The sequence below is a fragment of the Pollachius pollachius genome, assembly GCF_949987615.1.
Source record: "Pollachius pollachius genome assembly, chromosome: 6".
Classification (NCBI taxonomy): Eukaryota; Metazoa; Chordata; class Actinopteri; order Gadiformes; family Gadidae; genus Pollachius; species Pollachius pollachius.
Window position 1 is genome coordinate 20,122,378 of NC_136939.1, and position 23,447 is coordinate 20,145,824.

The 23,447-nt window shown below is 46.3% G+C and overlaps 3 protein-coding genes across 4 annotated transcripts; 1 reads left to right on the forward strand and 2 right to left on the reverse strand.

Annotated features, from left to right (window-relative positions):
* Positions 1 to 138: 138 nt before the first annotated feature.
* dpagt1 (dolichyl-phosphate (UDP-N-acetylglucosamine) N-acetylglucosaminephosphotransferase 1 (GlcNAc-1-P transferase)) lies at positions 139 to 4,254 on the reverse strand. The gene is made up of 9 exons (XM_079737577.1): positions 3,635 to 4,254; positions 3,383 to 3,503; positions 2,975 to 3,188; positions 2,641 to 2,787; positions 2,418 to 2,502; positions 2,075 to 2,263; positions 1,747 to 1,834; positions 1,321 to 1,476; positions 139 to 1,209 (listed from the first exon to the last, which is right to left on the reverse strand). The coding sequence occupies exons 1-9, from the start codon at positions 3,787 to 3,789 to the stop codon at positions 1,144 to 1,146; spliced, it is 1,221 nt and encodes a 406-aa protein (XP_079593703.1). The 5' UTR covers positions 3,790 to 4,254; the 3' UTR covers positions 139 to 1,143.
* A 226-nt stretch (positions 4,255 to 4,480) lies between these two features.
* On the reverse strand, positions 4,481 to 5,713 carry LOC307077236 (cold-inducible RNA-binding protein A-like). The gene has a single exon (XM_079738579.1). The coding sequence runs from the start codon at positions 5,636 to 5,638 to the stop codon at positions 5,147 to 5,149; it is 492 nt and encodes a 163-aa protein (XP_079594705.1). The 5' UTR covers positions 5,639 to 5,713; the 3' UTR covers positions 4,481 to 5,146.
* A 984-nt stretch (positions 5,714 to 6,697) lies between these two features.
* On the forward strand, positions 6,698 to 22,018 carry c2cd2l (c2cd2 like). 2 transcript variants are annotated; one of them, XM_079738927.1, is made up of 15 exons: positions 6,698 to 6,823; positions 7,149 to 7,593; positions 13,506 to 13,601; positions 14,178 to 14,297; positions 14,871 to 14,981; positions 15,366 to 15,479; positions 15,956 to 16,055; positions 16,317 to 16,449; positions 17,135 to 17,199; positions 18,464 to 18,585; positions 19,284 to 19,452; positions 19,794 to 19,886; positions 20,480 to 20,613; positions 20,994 to 21,207; positions 21,478 to 22,018. In XM_079738927.1, the coding sequence occupies exons 2-15, from the start codon at positions 7,228 to 7,230 to the stop codon at positions 21,729 to 21,731; spliced, it is 2,091 nt and encodes a 696-aa protein (XP_079595053.1). In that variant the 5' UTR covers positions 6,698 to 6,823; positions 7,149 to 7,227; the 3' UTR covers positions 21,732 to 22,018. The 2 variants fall into 2 exon arrangements, with proteins under 2 accessions (XP_079595053.1, XP_079595054.1); XM_079738928.1 differs by lacking the exons at positions 6,698 to 6,823; positions 7,149 to 7,593 and adding an exon at positions 13,260 to 13,350.
* Positions 22,019 to 23,447: the final 1,429 nt, after the last annotated feature.

The following is a 23,447-nucleotide window of genomic DNA, read 5'->3' on the forward strand; positions in this document are numbered from 1 at the left end:
ATGCGCGGGCTGAGTACCACCGAAACACGTCCCCGCAAACTAATTAACACTTTCAACGTTCCACTTGCTTTTCTTTTACAAAATGGTTTCTCAATTGAGAACTTTTTTGTCGAAATAAAAGAACATGGCACAATAACGTAATTGAGTAGGACTTATTTAATTTTCAACACCACTATCCCATTGAAAACGTAAATATTGAACACTAATAGCATTCCAAGAAAAAGCTTCATTGTCCAGTGTCAAAAAATTCATTCACATTGAGGCCAACGGTTCTAAGTCAAGAAAAAACAAAAATATTATTTCATTCAAGTTACTCGTTTTCATAAAAATATGTGATTTCTCAGACAATGCTCATAAATACCAAAAGTTTAGCTCTAAATATTCCTGCGCTATCCTTCTTTTGGCCTTTCTTCTGTTGGCCTTTCTTATAAAGCTTAATTACATTAAAACCCAACATCACCCTTCGTTTGACCCTCACTAACCGTTTTCTTTTCATACAAGGTTGGCATTCTTTTATATAAATGAACTAAGTCTGGAATATCACAGGGTGATCTGATTGACATTTAATAATGCCAAAATACATTGAAATTATCAAATGTTGATGTCATTGTTCAATCAGTAAATACCTGTTTTAGTACATTCTTGAATGAAGGACACCAACATGCTTATTTTTCCTTTGTATGCTTGATTTCCTTAAAGATATAGTGGAAAACAAGAGGAACATCCAGAGCAACGACCAGAAGAAAGATCCTGATGATATAGACCAACTTATCAGAAGCCAAAAACTTCCAACATGCACAAACCAGGACATTGATCATGACGCCAAGCTCTGTTTGAGTGGTGGGTGTGTGTGCTATTTCTGATGAAGAGCTTAAACATTCATACCCATAACCGCAGATCCCTTTCTGTAAACATATTCATGGTTTATGCTCTCATACCAAATTTAAATTTGACTTAAAATACATTTTCCCCTTGTTGATTTGCTCTGAGGCAGAATGGTGTTGGTGTGAGGAAATGGGATCGACATCAAAAGGCATATTATTATTATTATCATCCGTCAGCCAGGCCAATCCATTGTACGGTCAATATGCTTCCTTCTTCTGGATGTCCTTAGTCATGGCTCTGGGTTCCTTGCAGTCTTGTTTACACGTCATAGAAAAGCCGCACCAAATGATAGCGGATTCCAAAAGCCATGGCACTACCGAATACCTGGACAGGAGAGAAGAAAGTGAATGTGTGGATAATACCTCATCAATTATAACGGTTAAATTGAATACTATAACATATAGTCAACGATTTTATAGTTTATTTGGGGTTTACTTGTAGGAGCAGCATTATGGTGGTGAGGCTCCTCTCGTGAACGGGCCCCAGTATTTTCAGCACCAGGTTTATTAGGGTCATGTTGTTGCACTCTATGAACTCATCGTCTTCCTCCTGACCCCGGCGAACCTCCAGTAACCTCAGTAACTCTGCCGCCTGTTTGGAGTAAACTTCAGTTGAACTCTCAACCAACCGGGTGCGACTATGTCATTAGTATAAGCTTCAAAGACAAGGGTTAGTGTGGGTTAGTCAGGGTTTAGCAAAACTGCCTGTTTCTTTACTAACTTAAATTACAAGCTGTTTTTATACTACAATCAAATTCATTCATAGGAAATTAATAGTTACTTCAGTCCAAATAATGTAGAATTATAGATAGACACAGACACACACGACACAACATTATGCATAAGATGAGCATTTTAGTACCTGCAGAATAAGATTTCCCAATTTAGAGAGATCCTTCCTTTTGAATTTGGAGTAGCTCATTCCCAGTTTGCCCGTGCTGGGATTCAACCTGGATGAAACATCATAACTTCACAGTCAATACAATAACATTAAACTAAAGTCCCTGAAACTAAATCTGCTGTAACTGGGATTTCATTTTTATAATTTGTAGAGAAAAAGTTCTGTCTGGAACATTATGTTGTTGATTGCTGCTGCCTGCTTTGGTCAGAGCGCTCCGGTAAAAAACTTTTTTTGAAACACAATAAAAATCAAACAGGGAGGTTGTGAATAGGAGAAGCCAACAGCATACCTGGGCAGCCGGTGTCGGGGACACGGGATTATGTGGAACAGCTGCGGCAGGGAGTAGATGAAGTTGACCACCTGGGGGATGAAGAAGAGCAGCATGGTTTTGCTGAAGTGTCCCAAGATGCCGACCACCGCAAAGGTCATCCCCGCAAAGTAGCAGAAGGTGTCTCCCACGAACACGGAGGACGGGTACCTGCAGGGGGACACGACAATGTTCTGTTAGTGGAGAGCTCTGGTCAAATCAAGTGTCAGTCTAGACCTGGAAGACGGCAGAGGAATGGAAACGCCAGCCTGTCAGGGGTTGATGTGTTTGGAGGAGAATGGTTTGCTTGGGATGCTGAACCAACCGGTTATGGTAGAAAAGTCCCAGCGTGGTGAAGAAGAATGGTAGCATGAAGTAAAGGGAGAATATGTGGTCGTCTCCATAATCTCCTGTTGGGTGTACACAAAAAAATAGACCCCAAAATGAATCACATTACTGTTGAATACACATATATTTTACAATGTTTCCTTGTTATAAGCAATTTAATCGACTGGTTTACAGTAGGGTGTGACCGCTGGCCCACTAACCATGGAGCTCCAACAGGTTGAAGAGGATGATGGAGCCCGAGATGAACAGGGCTTGTCCCGACTCAATGCCGTTGATCCCGGCCAAGATGTTGATGGCGTTGGTGCAGAACACAGCCAGCATGCCCATGTAAACGTAGTACAGAATACCTGCACACCACAGCAAATAGTTTTAAATGACCATTATGTAATACGTTATTATCACAGAAGTACTTCAGAATTATGATTATCCCTCATTTTCATTACTGGGATTAATGAAGTACACTAATACTATTGATAATAGATGAGAGAAAACTAAAAATAATAATCATTTTCATTATCAACAAGATTGCCTTGCCTAGGTCCAAGTGGAGCCCTAGCAGTAGTCTGAAAGGCTTGGGCACCACGATGACAGTGTTTCCAAAGTTGGTGAAGTAGACCATCAACAGTGGCAGGGAGGCCATGGTGGGCAGCAGCAGCTTGTGTCTCCATCGCAGGTTTAGCACATCGTCAGCAAAGCCCAGGAAAATCATGCAGCAAATGGCTAACAGAGCGCCAATCAGCTGGACAAACTGGTCAAAAGAAATAGCACACGGTTTGCCTGACTGTCCATAACATTTGGGCTCCTACTCTAAATTGGCTAAGACATTGGAATTTGATTTGGACGCCAGTCAAATGATGACTGCCTCAAAAGGGGGCGGGGCATGACATATTGTTAGAGGTTCGTTTTGGGCTGTCATCATGTGTACAGTTATATTCGACCCACCTCGTCGTGTGGAAAGACTGTGCACTGGTCCCCAACAAGGCAGCTCAGGAAAGGCACGGGGATGAAGCAGAAGAGGATGATGAGAAACACGGTTCCGCTGATGACACCCTGGGATTCTGGACTAAACCGGGAAAGACCAAGCACCGAATCAGAGCAACGACAAACATAACGCTGACGTAGCACAATCAGATGGTATCATGTGACAGTAATGTTATCACAAATGGACGGCAATAAAAATGTAAAGACACTTACACTTGCTTTTTTGATGTTTTGTTCATGTCAATGCCATACAACTTGGCAGCGATGAAATGGTCTTTAAACGCCGGGATGAGTTTTATTGTGGCCAAGCACCCGAGTGCCGACAACATGCAGTTGATCAGAAGCGGCAAAACTGGGATTTGAGACATGATTTCGGGAGTTGGTAGATTTGATTCTGGATGAACAAGGTGTTTGTTGATCAGTTTTTCCAATCCTGTGAGTTAGACTTTGGATCGATCGATACACAAGCCTCGAGTCCTCCGGGTCCAACTACGCGAGTAGAATACGATCCATTAAGAATACCATCGTGACTCGTCGTGTATCGACGCATTTGAGAGCGACTTCCATAAATCACATATATCATCCATCCTAGCATTTCAGACAACAGGCTGTCATTGTGTCTACGATATGTACCACTTCAGGGTCCAGGTCGGAAAGGTTTGGCTTAAGACCGCTTCCTGTCCGATGCCGAGGTCGGACAAATAACAACGTGACACAGGAAGTTCGTGTTCTTCGGTAATTAACCCTTGTTTTAGATTAGTTTTCCATAATAAATCATTCATCCAAGCATTTCAGACAAGCTTTCATTGCGTCTTCGATGCGTACAACTTCAGGCTCCACGTCAAAGAGGTTTAGCTTTAGACCGCTTCCTGTTTGATCACGAGGTCGGACATGACAACGTGACACCGGAAGTTCTTCTTCGATCATTAACTTTTTATTTAATTATTTTTCGACAAATCACATAAATCATCCATCCTAGCATTTCAGACATGTATTTATCATTGTGTATGACATTCTCAACTTCAGGGTCCATATGAGAAAGGATTCGAATAAGACAGATTCATGTTCAATCTCTTTATTTTTATAAATCGTTTAGTCTCCATGAAACCAAATTGACCAACAAAAAAAAAATAGCAAAGTACAAAACTGATCCCGGCTGTTATTTACTGGTGCGACTAGTTACATTGATGTTCAACTATACAAGTTCAGTCCATTTTACAGCACATTTAGAACGCAGGCGTTGAAGAACAGAACAAAGAAAATTGAAATTTCGGATCGACTGCAGCGTGCCGCAATTTGCAACACGAGGAGCAGTCGGCCTCGTGTGTGGAATACTTTCTGAAATGAATTTGCTTGGAAAAAAAACTGCTAGTACACGGTCCCCTCCGCAATATATAACACTCAAGGATGTGGAATCGCGCTAGAAGCACTAAGGAATGCATGTACAAAAAAAAAAATCCCATATGAAGGCCACGTTAATATATGTTGAAAAAGCAAGATTTTTTATTTATAGCAAGATATTAAGACGCCCCGTCAACGCAGGAACATCTTAAAAGTAACTTTAAACATGGTTTAAATATGCTTAAGCTGCTAACAGAACAGAACATACTATAAAAAAATAAGGTCACCAATAACACGTGGACATTTTTCTTGAGTGGCGCATCTTTTAAATACAGCCAGCCAAGTGATGATCTTCAGTCAGGGAGATTTTTGGTCTTGGGCGGCCTAGTTGTCGTATTGGTCGCCATAGCTTCCCTGGCCCCGGTTATCTCTGTATCCGCCACCGCTGCCGCCGCCATATCCGCCACCGCCGCCGCTTCTGTATCCACCGCCGCTTCCACCGCCGTAGCTTCTTTCTCCACCGCCATAGCCGCCCTCGTTGTTGTAGCTTCTATCGCCATAGCCGCCGCCACCGCCGCCGCCGCCGTAGCCGCCTCTGGAGCCGCCTCTGGAACCACCGGATCTGCCTCTGCCGGCTTCATCCACTCGAATGGACCGTCCATCCAGACTGGTTCCGTTCATTCCCTCCAAAGCATCCTTGGCCTCGTCGGCATTATCAAACTTGACAAAGCCGAAACCACGAGACCGCCCAGTGTCTTTGTCGCGGATAACATCAGCTTTGGCGATGTTTCCATACTTGGCGAAAGCCGCCATCAAGGATTCCTCATTGGTGTCGAAGCTGAGGCCTCCGATGAAAAGTTTACCTTCGTCGTTCATCTTGAGTTGACTGGGTGAGAGTTCCGAAGAGATGCTTACACGAGGGTCTGGTAGATGAAGTGTTCCTGTTCTGCCTCGAGGTCGGAAATATAAGGGCAGTACACCGGAAGTAGTTATTCTTCTTCTGTGGTAATTAACTATTTTAGTTTTACGTTTGCCCTCTGTTGGTAAGTTATGTGTGCAGCCTTTTAATACGGATTCAGATAACTACAAATAATAATAATAAATTTGGTTATTTATATTCTCATGTGTTACAAACAAGTGACCAAATACTGTGTGACGTGTACCGGGCGGGCAGATATTATATAAAATGCATTGAACTGAAAATATACCAGCCGTCATAACGCTTCATAACCTCTGGCAGCAGATGAGATATCTATGAACGTGTTACATCCCTAAAACATGTGGGCTACACCGTGATTCCCCTCTCACAGTCACATTATATCCTCCTCGGTCACCCGTTTAAAAGATTAGCGAGCGTGGCTCTTGGTTATTTATTGTGTATTGCGTCTTGTATCGGGGCTTATAGTGCCCTCGGCAGGCTCAGACGGGAACCGCCGAGGGAAACGTATCGGCTCGGAGGTTTTGGGAGACTCCTTGTGTCCTGGTGGGTAAATGGTAAATGGACTGCATTTATACAGCCCTTTTCTAATCAGTGGCCACTCAAACCACTTATATATTTTTATATACTACCTCACATTCATCCATTCATTCACACGTCGACGGCGGAGTTAACCAGGGCGAAAGCCGGCTGGTTGGGACGGGAGCAGTATATGGTGAGGGGTCTTGTTCAGGGACACCTCGGCACTCAGGTAGGACGAGCCGGGGATCGAACTGCCAACCTTCCGGTTACCAGCCAACCCGCTCTACCTCCTGAGCCACATGCCGCCACCATTATAGCGCCCTCTGCAGGCTCCAACAGGAATCGCCGAGGCAAGCAAACGTCGGCTCGGAGGTTGGGGTAGGGGAGGGAGACTCCTTGTGTCCTGGTGGATGAACAGAGCGCAGACTCGGTGGATGGCTGGATGACAGCGGCTGCTGGTCCCACCGACACACCGCTGATGTACGCCGGGTCAGACGGAATATACTGAAGCGATGCTCATCGACAACACGGTGCCTGTCTCACGTTTTTACTGAAGCTGGCTTCTCACGCTTTCGCTATTGTCCACATGCAGTAGTAAAGCGGTAGGTCTATTTAATGCAATGGATAGTCAACTTTGTGTCATCGTTTAAAGTTATTTCTCCCTATCTGCTGATCATTAACCCTCTTCACTCATCGTACGGCGTTTGGTGTCGGTATTATTAACATGTAAGATTGTAAGTGCGCTGCAAAATGCACCAGAACCATCGTTTAGTAACGTGGTGTGTTGTTGTCGCGGAGCTGCAAAACGCGCTCTTTGGAGTCAAGGGGCACACGCTCCGAATATCATCCGGCTGATTGCGTTTTCCTTAACACGACCTGTCCTGCGAATGAAGCACAAAGACGGACTATTTATTGCTCCCCTTACAGACACCGTTGCCGACCCCACGGACTCCCCGGTCCCCTGATCCGTCCACCTCATCGCGATGAGCGGCACAAGGACACCGCTATGAAGCCCGACCAGAACGGAGGCTGCTGCTGGTGGTGTCTAGTGGGGCTGTTCCTGCTCTCTTTGTTTATAGTGTTGGCATGGCTCGTCCAATACTCACTAGCCACTGTGCGTTCGTGGAGGGCCAAGGATCTCGTAGGCAACAGAGCAGCCCGTCATCTTCCCATCATCCACCGGGATCACCGGACAGACACGGGGGGCTGGCGGGGCTTCCTGCTCAGGCTCCGGCCAGGCCGTAGTGGAAGAGCTGTTTCAGAAGCAGGGGCTAAAGGCTTACTCTCCACCCTGTTTTCTTTCAAGTCGTTCGGGGAACCCTGGCAGAGAGCCTGGCTGAAAGCCTTGAATGACCAAGCTTGCAGGCATGGGGTAAGTGATCAACGTGCTGCAAATGTAGGCTGATATCTGCAATTGTAGACCTCCACTTGCAAGATCAGCATATCATATATCCTCTTGCTACTGCTGCTGGAATATTGTTTCGTTTAGCATTTTTGAGGGGATATGTATAAGCCTAAGGGGAATGATTCATCTGATTGTGATCATGTGTAGCCTAACCTGTGTGCTCCGTAGAGTGCAAAAGTGTGGGTTGGTTGGTACTCGCTATACTAACTGGTGGCGTGGGCGTTGAAGTGTCAGTAATCAAGAATAGAATTGCATCGGGGTATTGTGTAAGATCCCCCAATACGATCACACTACATCGGGAATGCAGTCATTTTTGAGTGATAATGACATTGAAAAGCGTCTGTCATGATTGCTTGATGCAGTCAGGCAGAATTGTGATCAATCGACATCATCCTGGTACAACAGAAGGAATGCTTGGTCAATATTGCAACTCGTCTATCTATCCAGTAATACATTTATAATAATACTAGTAATACTGGTAATCGTTTTTCTTTGCATTTCCTTATGCTGAGAGAGAATATTATCCTCACCCCTTGGTCCACCATTTATTTTTTTGCTGATAGTCTCACACCATCGATAAAGACCCCTTTGGTCCATTGGGTCTGGTCGGGGTCAACTGGTAGAGCAAGGCATTAGCACTGCCAGGGTTAGAGGTTCCATTCCCAACGTGGCCCTCCCACCCAAGCATGTATGCACTGTAAGGTGCTTTGATGTAAACATCCACCAAAAGCGTTGTTTTTTATTTACACATTAGATTTCACTCAGGTGATTCATACCTTCTACTGGATTGGGGATGTGGGCGTGGGCGGTTATGTGTTTCTGTTATGGATGCGTACGGCTACATGGGGTTTTAAAAGGGGACCAATTGATCCACATCACAAACTATAGGCCCATCATGATTCAGAAAGGTCATCTCTCCCCTTGCTTGTCCAAGGTTTACCTTTCAAGCCTTATGCTGCTGGATGTTGAATAGACACTGACTCAAGTTCACAGTCAAACAGATCTTCTTTGGATTGCTATAGAGTACACCAGGATTAAGCAAATATTTCAAATACTTCCCTATCAAACAGATCTTATGTTTCAGCATCTCATGCATTATATAGAATTGCACAGACCTTAAGCAACACTTGTTCTTCATCGATCATGGTTAATACTGTCAAATGTATAGCACTTGAACTCAAAGACCCTGGCAAAAGCCTATACGTACAAAATGATACATGTATTACAGAACAGCCTGTGGTATTAATCTTCCAAATGCCCTATTAGTCATACAACAACCGAACTGCAGTAGTAATCCCTAACAATGTAGTATGTGCTGACAATGCAGCCATTCCACTTTACACACATTACATTGTTTAGCTTCTGTGTTGGCAGGCTAGCTGTCATAGCAATTACAAATCGTATGTAAACGTTGAAAATACACACACACACAGGCACAAACTCGCTCACATTCACACATTTATAAATATGTTTATAGGTCTGCGTAGAACTAAGTGTGTAATGTGTTCCACAGACGTCTGTTGTTCAACAGCTTCTGCAGTCCCCTGACTTGAAAAACCTGCAGGGCACTGGGAGACTTGACAGGTATTAGGTGACCAACGGAGAGTCATATCACATTCATTGACTCTCACATATGCACCTGCTGCACGGCCGCCATGTTGACTCAGCCACTTTAGCAGGAGGAGACACTCTGAGACACTAGACTATGACCCCACACAGGCTATCGGCCTCATATGCTGTGATTCTAGCTCTGCAGCAAGAAACACATCGGCCTAGATGTGTCGTGTGCAGGCAGTTGTCAGACATCTGCATTGATGTCTTCAGGGGTTGGATGTTTTCAGTGTCACTGTGCCAATCTGGTTGACGCCTCAAGGAATACTAAAGAATTTTAAAAAAAAAAGTAGTCTTCTTAGTTTGAAGACTTTGAGAAATCTTCAATGTGTTTTGCGTTTCATTTGAAAGCATACTGGATATTCATTTTTGGGGAACTCTTGTGTTTTGTATTCCTGAGTATTTCTTGGGAATCTTTCATTTGAAGGAGCAGGCTCAGGTTGCGCGAACGACTGGGAAGCATGGAAGTGTTTGGTATAGAACTGACGACTTTGTGCCTGATGATTTGCCCAGTGTAACGTCAAGGCCTTGCTCAGGCATTCCTTTATGCATGTGACACCGTGGTTACGAGACAGTGCTACTGATTCACTAGACTTACGCGGTGCACTGTGCACAAATTGACCAAATTGCCCCTTCTTGGAGCTCTTTGAGCTCCTCCTTGACTCCGAGATCAAAGCGATTTCGAAGAAGGGAAAATAATAGAATGACTGCAGTAATATTAAATCTATGTGTGGACTAAATGATTCAGGTCTTTCGGTTGCAAATATGTGGTGAAATCAAAGGATCATGCCAAAGGTGTGGTCCTATCTCTTTCAGACCAAATTGTCCATCTATGATTGCCACGGTAGATGGATAGGGGAACAGGACTTTCTCTCTCTGTGTGAAGAAGAACCCGTTGTCACGTGCTACCAGTGGGCTTGAGTCAGTTTTGTCTGCATCCGGAGGGCTCCAGTTTAATTACGATGATTTGAAGGTCTGCAAAGAAGCTCACTTTCCCTCTGTCTCCATAATCCCCGGGATTTATGGTAAGGCCCTCAGCACAGCTGGTTACGGTTGACGATATCAGCAGAAAGACGTCAACATACCCCACGCACACAAACGCACGCGCAAATACCCAAATGTAGAGGGTAAGACTGATTTCAGGCGGAGCACAAACAACATCCACTTATCAAAGTGACGCATGCGGACAGTAACCTGCGGACCACTTCCTGTGGACGCCGGCACAGTAGCTATCATGCATCCCTCTGATATTGTGCACATTTCTCAACTTATAATGGAATTTGTTGATCGGGGGTTCAAGGCAAATGTGATTGTACTGTACAGCCGAGCACTCGGTTCCCTCAGCCGGCGCGTCTCGTCCCCGCTGCACTCATAATGTCAAAGCCATTAGGTTCTGTGGTCGGACAATGGCATGGCGCTATCAGTGTGTTTCCAGAGAGCCAGAGTCCCCCTCCCTCCTCCCTCCTCCTACCTCCCTCCCTCCCACCCTCTCTCGCTCCATCCCCGATCTGCAGCCAGAACGAGCATGACTTGAAGCGACTCCACAGCTAAACCCTCTGTATCCCGCTGCCGGTGGTGTCCCCGCTCCTTAATGTAGGGCGGCTCCGAAATTTGCCATCACAGACATTGGTCACAGTAGTTACATGGTAGAGAAGGTGTGTCTAGCTAGAGTGCATCCTTGAGCACGATGCCCCTGACCCCTACCTACTCCTTAAAGACATTTATTGAGTGCACAGTTGAATACTTGATTCTGAATGGTCAAAAGCGTTGCAAAGGTGTGTATTATCTTTCAATAACACTTGCGAACCGATGCACTACAAATACATCTACAAAGCAGACGTGTCATGACAAAGCAGAAACGATATGCTCAAAGCGCCGAAGGATGAGGATTTTAGTTGCAGCCGATAAGGACATTAAACCCCTAATAACTTGAGAGATGAAATGTGTGAAACGTCGTTGGTCACCCTGGTACAAGCGGAACAATGATTTCTATCATCCATTACTTAGCCAACTCTTTGGCTACGTATGTCTGCTAAATGACGACGTAAGAATAAACACTCGGATCGCCGCGCCCCCCCCCCCCCTCGGGATATTATAGCACAGGGAGGATCGGTTCACGGCCGGAGCAGCCAGGCAGGAGGGGTTGGGGTTGGATGTTCCCCCCCCTCTCCCCAGAGGCTCCGGGGTCCCGTCTCCTCCCGTCATGGTCCCCTCACACCCCCTTGGGGCTGACGCTGAGGAGAACCCAACGTGATGACACGCAGGACGACCCGGGGACATGGCTCGTCAGACAGACCCCCCCCCGGACACGCCCACTGGATCGTAGAAACAGCCATTTGCATCGCACATCGTGCTCCGTGGCAAGACTCCCTCAAAGCCTGCTGTAGATGGATGCACAGTGGGAAGCTCTACTTGATCCATCAGAGGGTGCTCTTCACACAGCGGGAGAACCAAGAGGAGGAGGGATTCCCTGGGGTTGTTCCCTTGATGCTCCCCCAGATGCTCCTCTTGTTTAAAGGAGGAGAATGGACCCCTATGTGGCCTTATGATCAGTCACTCAATCCTTAAGAGTGAATAATTAAATAATAGATATTTTATTGAACTACAATAAATACTTTCTACTATTGTTGACTGATAAAGTTATCTTTTGGCAACGTAGGATATGCATCGTGGACTGTAAAACAAAGTACGACACAATGTCTTTCAGTAACAGACAGCATATTTCATTGCATCAGAGCGAGTTGACCTGTTTTAAGCAATTGCAGAAAGTCAAAATCTAAAATACAAAATGAGTACAGCATCAATCTTCAAGTCGGTGCTCATATGAATAAGGCATTGTACAGGGCGTGAATAATAAATGCTATTGGGTTTGGCCCTGCACTTTGGAACTGGGCGTGTAACTGAGCATCTTGCCAGCTGAGCAAGCACAATAGGTAATACAGGTGAGTCAGTCATATGACAGTCACATGGCTACACCGTCAGTGATACTGCGTAAGCCTGCAGCATTGTCTTGGCTTCCTGCCCTCCTGACCCAATCCCCCCCCCCCTCTCTCTCTCTCTCTCTCTCTCTCTCTCTCTCTCTCTCTCTCTCTCTCTCTCTCTCTCTCTCTCTCTCTCTCTCTCTCTCTCTCTCTCTCATTGTGTGTCTGAGTCGATTGAGGCTCTCCCACCTCTGCTCTGCCTCCCTGCTCTATTTGATAGAGATAAGACAAAGCTCTGAAGGAACATATGCCCTGGTATAGGATATATTTATATCATATATTCTCTCTGCACTTCCCTTTTCTGTACACTGAGGGGGCGACGGATAAATGTGCTTCTCGCCGCCAATATATTCTGCTGATGCATGAGATGTTTGCCATCAGTTTGTGACACCTTCTGAAAAGGCCTTAAAAAACTGCCATAATAACTGTTAAAACACAATAACAAGTGCATCTGTGAATGTCTCGCGCAGTGCATTGGAGTTTGACCATCCGTCCATAGCCAATCCCATGTGGACAAGCATATGCTATATTCAGGTTTGCCAAAGGCTGCAGGCCACTGAGTGCAGACAGCCGCTATACACTAAACTACAGTCGAATGGGGCTGTACACACTGAGCTTCTAGTGTGGATGGATACTGACTGTAGATAACAGTAGTAGCTCTGCATCCCCATCTACAAATGTCTTAAATTAGTTTTCCACATTGCTTATCAGCAACATCAGGTCATTCTGAGGAGTTCCTGGTAAGGAATGTTTTAAACAGGGTTGTGGTTTGATCATTAACTCAAACTACTCATATGATCTAGGCAAGAATTTGTTTTGCCATGAGCTCTGACGTCCAAAATATCAACTTTAAAAAATGTATTAGCTAGAGAAGTGGAAACAAGACAGTTCAGTTGCAAGAAATAACCTCATGTGTACCATTACCCTCCGCCATCATGAACAACGTACCCTAATCCCACTGCGTCAAATGCATTAAACGCCCTACTTAATAGTATTTCCTGGAGTGAGTATGCAGCTGCTTGGTAGGCCTAACTGGCCATTATAAAGAACGCATAACGGGGATGGATGGTGTAGTTCCTAGGAAGACTACCGTCCCTACACTTCAACCCCCAGCATAAAGCCTTACATGCAGGTATCCTAGCCCAATGCTCCTTAACAAACTCTGACATTGTTGTAAATCGTTTAGTATTAAAAACATCTGCTCCGTTGCAAGCGTCTGTGTTTCATCCCGGTTGAACGATGACTTGACGATGACGATGTGTTTATTCTTCTTCCCCCCCCACACAGAGTTCCATCCAGATAACCTTCGACAGCACTCTGCCACTGACGGCCTCCACTGCCATCGAGTGTGTGACATGCACAGACCAATCAGCACGCAGCATGGTAGGTTGTGTTCCATTGATTTGACGGTTATTAATAGCCTTCGATAATCTCTGTAATCCTGTCTTCATTGCTGCCGCGTGTAATTATACGTATAATGGACTTTCATTAATAACTTCCCGAGGCGCTTTGTTCGGAAGCCCTGGTCCAGATTGCCATAGGCCAGAATGCAAACAATGTTGTGAACAATGCAGGTTTAGTTTAATTTTGCCTCGAAAGCCTCCTGTGATCGTAATGAAAATCTGGACCCGCCGGATCCCTTTTAAGATACTGGAGCATTAGCTTGTCTATTCCTATTATTATATTTCTATTAAACGATTTGGGTGAATTGCATGCATTCAGCAGTTATATAATGAATTTTAATGTATGACTTGCATGTAAACCAGCTTTTCCCTGCTCACGTTTTATTGGGTACCGTCCCTGTCCACTGAACCATTAAAGGAATAAAGTCCTAGTGCTTTTGTACAGGACAACAGTCTAAATCTGTCCCCGGTGTATTTGACTGATTGTCTGAGCGTTTTAATCCCCCGTTTGACCGTAATGGCTTCTCTTAATGACATTGGCCTCTGCTCTCTGCAGGTCTTGCATTGTGACTGCCGCCTGGACTCTGTCACGTTCCCAGTGACGGTCACGCAGCAGTCGCACGCCGCCGTTTCCATGGACACCTACCAGGTCACCATAGAGCCCGTAGTGGCGAAGGTACGTTCGTCCTCACGCTTCACCTGTCTCCTACGCTGCTGCGTCTTGCAAATACATGTCCCTGGCCCCTCTCTACACACAACACCGGAGTGCCCCGGCTCTGTTTTGCATCGGCATTCAAATTTGCATGTAAATTGGTTGGTCGGCGGCTGTGGCCTTATATTTCACTGACCAGCCTTCCCTCAGAACGAAGAGATGAAGGGATATTTCCTGTGGATACATGGACTAGCTAACTTATCGTCCCTCCCTCTCTCTCTCTCTTGCTCTCTCTCTCTTTCGCTAGCTCTCTCTCTCTCTCTAACTATCTATCTCTCTCTCACTCTCTCTCTCTCTGTCTCTCTCTCTCTCTCTCTAACTATCTATCTCTCTCTCTGTCTCTCTCGCTCTCTCTCTCTCTCTCTCTCTCTCTCTCCCTCTCTCTCTCTCTCTCTCACTCTCACCCTCTCTCTCTCCCTCTCTAACTATCTATCTCTCTCTCTCTCTCCCTCTCTCCCTCTCTAACTATCTATCTCTCTCTCTCTCTCTCTCTCTCACCCTCTCTCTCTCTCTCCCTCTCTCCCTCTGTCCCCTCAGCTGGTGGCATGTCTGGAGGAGGCGAAGGAGGGGGGGCTGCTGGTGTCCTGGTCCCTCTCCAAGCAGCCGCCGCTGGCCCTGCGCGTGTCTCCACGCAAGCTCCACAAACAGGTCACCAGCGGCTACCGTTACCACCTACACAGCCGCCACAGCCTGCATTACATCATCCCAGCCGTGCTAACATGCAGCACTCGGTCCCTGTTTCTCTCTCTCTGGCTCGGTTGGCAAGGGAAACCTACATTTGCATCGCAAAAGCTCCTGAGAAGCATGATTAGAAAATAACAATGCGAACACGTACAGCGCAGTATGTATATTACAGACTGTATAAGGAAGGGATATTATATATGTTACAATATACAGACTGTATACTGACTGCTCCACGTCAGTGTAAACATTGTAAATACGAATAGTACGTTGCAGTTAGGGTGGTTAGTCATCGCTGTGGTTAATATTTCTGTGGTCACGGTGTGTGTGTGTGTGTGTGTGTGTGTGCAGGGTGCGGAGGGCGAGGCGGACCTGAACACCATAAAGGAGTTGGTTGAGGACGCTCTGTACAGCACCCAGCCGTCCCTCGTGCTCAGCCTTCGGTCCTGTGAGAGCAGCGCTACCGTAAGGCCCGCCCCCATCCCCTGGAGACCGGCCCTCGGGGGTCCAAAAGCTGTGTTAGCGATGTTTTCTCCTCGGCTAGCGCGGTTATTCTTGCCTGTGCAAAAAACTCATTCAAATGAACAACTGCAAACAGGGTTCAGAGTGTTGTGGCCTAAGGCCGCTGCGATTGGTTGCCATCCTTCTCTCTCGCCTTATTATGGGGCTTTATGGTCTCGCTTGTCAGGGGCGGTTGAATCCCAGCCGGGAGATTCAGCCGGAGGGTTCAACGTCGACCCCCTTCATGACCTTTGAAGCTGTCTGTTAAAAACAGACTGGGGTTTATCAGCTGACTTCGCGGCACCTCGCGTCGGACTCCCAGTAGTGTTTGTGCTGCAACTCCAACTCAGCACCCCTGGGCCCCTAGGGACCGGGGTGGTGTCCTAAAGGTATGGCTGGCGCTGGACGTCAGATGTGTGCTGTTGTGTGTTGGTGCTCAGGTCTCTCCGGAGCATCAGTCTGGGTGGCTGACCCCTGCCCCCCAGTGCGTCCCCGTTCACCGGATCACGCTCCGCCAGCTGAGGGCGACCTGCCATAAAGGTCAGACCTTTGTTCCCGGCCTTTGTTCTGACCCAGGACTACGTCTAGCCGTGTTCCCCGCCGGGTGCTAAGGTGTGTGTATGTGCTCTGTGTTTGTCTGTGTGCCCGTGTGTGTGCGACTGTGTCTGTCTGTCTATCTGCCTCTGTGTGTGTGTGTGTGTGTGTGTGTGTGTGTGTGTGTCATGTGTGTGTGTGTGTGTGTGTGTCTGGTGTGTGTGTGTGTGTGTGTGTGTGTGTGTGTGTGTGGGCCTGTGTGTGCAGGCCAGTGGACCAGGCCAGCTGAGCTGTGCTGTGTGTTGAGTCTGGACCAGTCATCCACAGAGAAGAGGACTGGGTTTGTGTGCGTGCCCGGCAGCCCGACCTGCTCACTGGGCTGGAGTGAAGACATAACATTGTAAGCACCTCTACTTTATCCCTCATTTGTATCATGAACCTGGCCTTTCATGGTGATACATCTATGTGAAGAATTGACCCGGAAACCAGCATTTCTGTACAGTCTGTTCAGCCGCGAAGCAGCATTTCAAGAGGTTGACTGTTGTAATATCCTAGCATCGGCGTGGACCAACCAGCATCAGTGTCCATGGTCTTCAGTATCTTGAAACAATATACATAGTCTGACACCAGTTCCGCAGTGGCATGTATTTGAAGTGTATTGCATTCAGAATGTATGTTCGCATTGTCAGCGGATCTCAGTGAGCCGATGGAAAGGCCCTGCGTCGGCACACAGCAGTTTCCCGACCGTCACCGTTTCTCCCAGACTGAAGTGCTTTACCCCTCTCCTGACTCCTCTTATTGGGGCGCTTTGAGGGATGCGCTGGAAGATCCATGTAGCAGAGTTTTGCTGTAAATTCTTACACCACTGCTGATTTTCCTTTCCTGTGTGTATGTGTTTGTGTGTGTGTATCTGTGTATGCGCGTGTGTGTGTGTGTGTGTGTGTCTTTGTATGCGTATGTGCGTCTGCGTACGTGTGCGCGTGGCTGTGTGCGCATGCCTGTGTGTGTGCGTGTGTGTGCATGTGTGAATGTGCCTGTATGCGTATGTGTGTGTGTGTGTGCGCGCTTGTGTGTGTGTTTTAAAGGGATCTGCAGCCCGAGACCAAAGAGCTGAGAATAAGACTCCTGGAACAGAACGGCGCCAGGGAGCGTAAGGCAACACTCGATAGTAATTTACTACCACTGGCTGCGAGGAGGTCTGCGCTCAGCGCTAGGCTGCAGCCCGGTGACAAGGCAAAGTCTGCCCGAGAACACACCACCACATCCACACGTTCTCTCCCAGATCCTGCTGAGTCATCGTTTAGTTGGGTCTAAATTCATCTGGATAGGGTCTGAGGTCGATCACTGAACAGAATTCAGACACGGGTCCTTAATGAGCAAGTCATTGAGCATCTCAAGGATATCTACAGGCTAGGATGTGGAAATGGGGGATCAAACCCAGGTCCCTTTGTTTTGAAGTTCAACCCTCTCGGTGCAACACTCCGCCTCCCAAATCCAATTTAGTCTTGAACATTTTTCATTTTGAGTTAACTAAAAAAAAAAGTAGCTTATTACTTTATAATAACCACTATTTCTTGTAGTTATTATAATGTCATTTAGATAATTGTTCACTAGATGATCAGGCAGGAAGTGTTCAGGAGAATATCCTCTCCGTTCATGAGTAGTTATTCCTGTGGAGGTGGATGTGGTTACTGAAACAATTGAGGTGATAACAATGTCGGGCCCTTCAGAACCAGCTGCAGTGGGCTCTCTGTGCATGTTAGTCAGACTGCAGCAGTAAACTAGTTCAACACACTTTCATTTGTAGTTTTACCAGTGAAGGTTCACTTTGGGTAGAGGGGGAATTTGGAAACCAACCAGTCAGACTGCAGCAGTCGGTTTGGATTTCTCGTCTATATTGTCGGCCGTTTTGTTCCTTCCCGATTCACCCGACAAGCATGTGGGGGCCAGCGCTGTATGTGATGCTCAGAACAAATTGTCCTGTTTACACACTTAGCATTACAGGGCCAGTTGTTAACATATTGCGGTCGACACCTCATCCACAGTGTAGTGCAAACACTTACGTCTTTGTGTTGACATGCATGCCCATATTGTCATGGAAACGCTCCACTCAACTCCACTCCTCTGTGTGGGGGTTCTTATTAGATTAGTCGGCAACACTACATTTCTGATTCTACATGGATGTAAAGTATATGATAAAAGGCCAGAAGCTTTGGTGGTCCTCGAAATGAAATTCCAACAATGGTTTATAACTGGTTTGAGTCGGACGCCTGTTGTCAGCGTCTTAAACGAGTCAAGCTAAACACAAATTCTAACCAAAATGAAAAATGTGCGACACGCGTCCCTCCCGGCCCGTAACGCCACGTGGTAGAGTCTCTGCTGTCCTATTGAACCAGCCGACCTTCTCCCTGTAGAGTTCCTGCCGGGGCAGGCCTCCATAGCGCTGGACGTGGGGGGTAAGGGGCCCGCCGGGCCCCTCGCGGTCTCGGTGAGCCCCGGGCAGGGCCTGGCCCCCGACGTCACCGTCACCCTGGAGGTGAGTCCACCTGGAGGGGCCACACACGTATGTGTTGGCTCAAACGCTTGAGCGCAACTATGTGAGGTTAAAGTACACGTCTGATGTGTGATATAACTGTATAGTTATATTTGTTTTGCGTAGCTGTACAAATGCCTGTGAGCCGGCAGGGTTAACGCTGGCTGTAGTGGCAGCTGCAGTCAAATGGTCTCTTCAGATTTTGATCTTGGAGGGAATTGGCTTGACCTACTTGAAGGAAATATATATTTTTATATCGTACTAGCCAACTGTGGCCATATTTGTATTTTAGACCATTTCTTTTTTAACTCCAAGGTCGGGAAAAGTACCAAATTAGCAGGCAAGTTTAACAGTTTGAACTGGAATATAAACTCAGTTTGAAAACGTGTTTCAAACTAATGCTGTGAACTGTGTGGGACAGTTGGGGATACAAATAAAGAAATGGTCTCTTGCTGTAACTTAAAAATAGTCAGGCATATTGGGAATCGAATCTTACATAAAATATAATATGTTTAAATACATATAATATATAACAATGTATACAATATATAATATATATCAAATATAATTTGTTATATGTTTTATTATACAAAATATCTAAAAACTATATGTAGATACAGCATCTCCTTCTGTATCACACATCACATACGATAAATACGCATCATCCATAATCCTGTCTAATAAATACACCCCAAACACAGCTGCTGTACGTGGAGTCAGAGGGGTCGTGTGGGGGTCACAGCCCCTCGCCGCTCCGCAGCTCACTGACCCCGACCAAGAAGGTGGACGTGGACCGCACCATCATGCCGGACGGAACCATCGTCACCACGGTTACCACAGTCCAGTCGCGGCCCAAAGAGCGCAACCAAGGTGCGTCATGGCCCATCAACAGTGGGGAGAGTGTGTCTTTATAGGGTCCGTCTGCATGGAGGTCTGAAGAGGCCAGCAGTCTTCACACAAACGCACACCTCGGCGTTCCCAATGGTCTTAAGTTAACTAAGGGGACGTGCGGGGTACCAAACTGAAACAGTATAAAACGGTTGGTCTCCAATTGGGCACCAATGGTCTCGGCTTGCCAAAATATATCTCGGAATATCGACTTCGAAGTCCCTATCGAAGCATGCTGACTGCTTTACTGATAACAGCGGGGGACTTTGTGCGTTCTATATCCGTTTGGTTGTTTACCTACATGTGGGTGTGTTTCTTTGTAGGTGAATCCCCGTTGCCCTCCCCCTACAAGGTGGAGGTGACGGAGAAGGGACCCACTGTCCTGTCTGACAGCAGGGGCAGCCCAGTTCCCAGCTGTGAGTAGGGAACAGAACACCTGCTATACTAAGCTTCGTACTACAGAGAGAGATACAGACATACACAACGCTCCTGTGTGTGAACAGGGGCATTTAGAGCGCCAGGCTGCTCTTCCTTGTGTTCAGGTACATTGAAGGACACTGTGTTTGGGTGCAGTTAATCCAGGACCCCTACATGGGAAAAAAACTGAGAGTGTAGTGTGACAGCTGCACTACATAGACCTCAGAACAAAAGACACACAAGACATAACAGACAGTGTTATGACATGGGAAACCGCACATCACACTCTCACGTTTCAGTTATCGTTTGTCAAATCGAACGCTGACACCAACTCCTTACCCTCCTCTGACAAAATGTATGGTTAGGGAATATGTTCTGACAAGGGTGTGTGCCATCTTTAGAATGAGTTTGAATAATTGAAAACCTGTTTCTTCTGTCTTTTTTTATGTGTATGTGTGTGTGTGCTTTGTGGGTGGATATGCATTTGTGTGTGTGTGTGTGTGTGTGTGTGTGTGTGTGTGTGTGTGTGTGTGTGCGTGTGTGTGTGTGTGTGTGTGTGTGTGTGTGTGTGTGTGTGTGCTGAACGCCCCAGTGAGCCACCCAGTCACCAACGGCCTGGACCCCGTAGCAGAGACAGCCATCAGGCAGCTGACGGACTCCTCGGGCAGAGTCTCCAGGAAGACTCCGACTAAACGGAGCACGCTCATTATCTCAGGGGTGTCAAAGGTCAGGGCCGAGGAAACTGTGTCACCGCGTTCACGCTTTTAATTAGAAACCTGTGGAGAACCTCCGAACCAGGCCAGTGCATGCTCCACACGTCCTACTGAAAATGTGTCAAATGTTCCCCTACACAGTAATTGGCTAAAAATACAAAAAAAGTGTATCTATTAATAGGTCGCCTTACCTGACTTAGAGATGAAAGCCTGCTCAATGAAACCAGGAGTTATTTTATATTCTGCGGGTAAACATTTGCCTCCATTCACTTATACTCTAATACAATGTAACCAATTGCTCTGACCCACCACACAGATAAAACCGATCAGGGTTACGCCCTGATCTGATGGTATGCAATGGTCTAACACCGAGTGTGTTTTTCCGCGCGGCAGGCCCCCCTCTCAGAGGACGACAACGCGTTGTCGAAGGGCTACGCGGCGGCCATGGACGCAGCCATGCACGCCAACCACCAGGGGGCGCTGCCGCGGCCAGACCCGGACGAGAGGACGCCGTCGGACGCATCGGAACGGCCCTCGGTCGACGACGCGGAGTCCGACACCGGCTCCAACGGCGTCATGGAGACACGCAGCCTCAAGGACCACAAAGGTACCGCCCCTTGTTGTCTCTCCGCTGACAGGTCCCTGTCCAAATCATGGTCACTTGTTTTATAGGTCTGTAAATATCGACCACATGGGACCATTTTAACAGAAAGGTAGACAAATGCATCAAAGTAGTCAAAGCAATACTATTAAAACCTAAATAATGAGTGCTATATATAACATCGAAATGCGGGTGTAAAAGTCGGATCATCGGTCCGATTCCGACTTCTTAAACTGGACCAATGACGTCCATCGTTGTGCCTCCCCATCCCCCCAGTGGGCTTCCTCCGCAGCGGCTCCAAGCTGCTGTTCCGCCGACGGCGCCGGGACAAGGACCCCGCCGTCAGCCAGTCCCACGAGGACCTCTCCCAGACGGGGGAGGGCGCCGCCCCCGCCGCCTCCGCCCTCAAGCGCAAGAGCTCCGGGAGCTTCTCGCGCCGCCTCATCAAGCGCTTCTCCTTCCGCTCGTCGGGGAAGTCCAAGAGCGGCGGCGGCGCCGCCAACGGTGGGGCCGGGGCGCCGGGGAACTGATCGCCACGGCGACCGGGATCACAGCCACGCAGGGTCACTTTATTCGGTCGGATCGGCGGCGGCGGCGGCGGACGCGGGTGTTGGCGCGGACCTCCTCTTCAACCTCGGTGTCATGTGCTGCTGCTGACGGGACACTAAACACTATGACATCATTCATGACATCACAGACAGGCGGGCGATGCGCCCCGGGCGGGCGATGCTTCACCTGTCGGCCTCTGCGAAGACTCCCCTGGGAGGGACTCGGAGAGGAACACCTGCACCGGGAGCAGTCGTAAGGAGCTGTAACGAGTTACACCTCATGTGGTATTCAAGGTGTTTTCTTTATTTTGGGGGGGGGGTTGCATCCTCTGCTGCTGGGGATTAGAGGGTCATTGAGTACGATTTGGAAACTGTTCGACATGGGCAATACGACCAGCAATATGCCTGTCGATTGTTGAAACACGCGACTTGTATTTCTTTTTTTTATGCCCATGACTAAAACGTTTTAATATATATTATTCAAATTAAGGCTTGGAATAATGTACTTACTACAGCTGGCAGGTGTAGTAAGTACATTAAGACATGTATGGCTATTTTAAATTTGTGTTCTGACTGCTGACTGTATAAACAAAGAAACAAAACAACCAAGGTAAACCTTACATAGTGCTCCTTCTAATTGTGAATCGGATACAAATGATGAAATGCTGTATGCGCTTTTATACACAAGGGGGCACTAGAGATGGGATTGGAACTGTAACAACTATTTATTGACATACGGATATTACTATTGTTTGCACTCTGGTTACCGTTTTTTATTTTATTGTCATTAGCACATTATTTTATGAACTGATTGGAGTCGCATAGGACTTTAGGAAAAAGTGATGTATTACTCTGACTTAAAAAATTCAAGTGCTATTTTAGTGCTATTTGTGTTGAGTTGTATAGTAGGCTATAAACATGGATTTGTGTGTTTTAATTTTATTTTGTATAGTAAATTAAAATAATGAACTTAATAATTTACAAGTTAATAAATCAATGCCTCGATCTGGAATTAGGTGTACATAGAAGTCTTGCTTATACATTTCGGTTTTTTAATAAGATTTTTTAATGTAACTTAATGTAGGCAAAACGTTGCAGGTATTGTTTTATATTGTTTGGTAGTTCCATGAAGAGACATACAATGAAATAGTAACACATGTACTCAAACGCTCACAAATCAAAACATGTTCATTTTCATTTGTTTGTCTTTAAACAACTGAGTGAAGAAACAATTGCAGCCTACAGAGAGCTTTGCAAGCATAACAATAAAAACAACACTACATGAACTATATATCAACATAAATAAATAAATAAATAACAGCAACAGGGGAACCCTGAACATCAAGACATCATAGAATATAACCTCAATTCCTCATTTCCTTTTCTGACATCAGTAGAATTTTCAATAAAAAGCATTTAAGTGTCTTGTTATGCATGCATGCATACTGTATTCTAAGGATGTAAAACCTTTTGCAGTAATTCATTTTTTCTTTCTATTTTATACAGAATAATTATCTGGTAACAGGTGTGGCAAGCACACTGGCAATTATGTATTGGTGTCTTGTGATCTTGCAGTTACCTTCACACATCAAATAACATTGTTCTAATAACTTTTACCTCCATAAACCTATTTACAAGCATATAATTTAATTCAGGAAATGTCCATCAGCAATATTGTTATAGATATGTAAATATATT

Coding starts and splice junctions, on each gene's coding strand:
- dpagt1 (XM_079737577.1), bottom strand. CDS start 3,789: ATGTCTCAAATCCCAGTTTTGCCGCTTCTGATCAACTGCATGTTGTCG. Junction 2,503..2,640: donor CAACCTGTTGGAGCTCCATG/GTTAGTGGGCCA, acceptor TACACCCAACAG/GAGATTATGGAGACGACCAC. Junction 1,477..1,746: donor TGGGAAATCTTATTCTGCAG/GTACTAAAATGC, acceptor TACTCCAAACAG/GCGGCAGAGTTACTGAGGTT.
- LOC307077236 (XM_079738579.1), bottom strand. CDS start 5,638: ATGAACGACGAAGGTAAACTTTTCATCGGAGGCCTCAGCTTCGACACC.
- c2cd2l (XM_079738927.1), top strand. CDS start 7,228: ATGAAGCCCGACCAGAACGGAGGCTGCTGCTGGTGGTGTCTAGTGGGG. Junction 16,450..17,134: donor TGGAGTGAAGACATAACATT/GTAAGCACCTCT, acceptor TGTGTTTTAAAG/GGATCTGCAGCCCGAGACCA. Junction 20,614..20,993: donor TTATCTCAGGGGTGTCAAAG/GTCAGGGCCGAG, acceptor TCCGCGCGGCAG/GCCCCCCTCTCAGAGGACGA.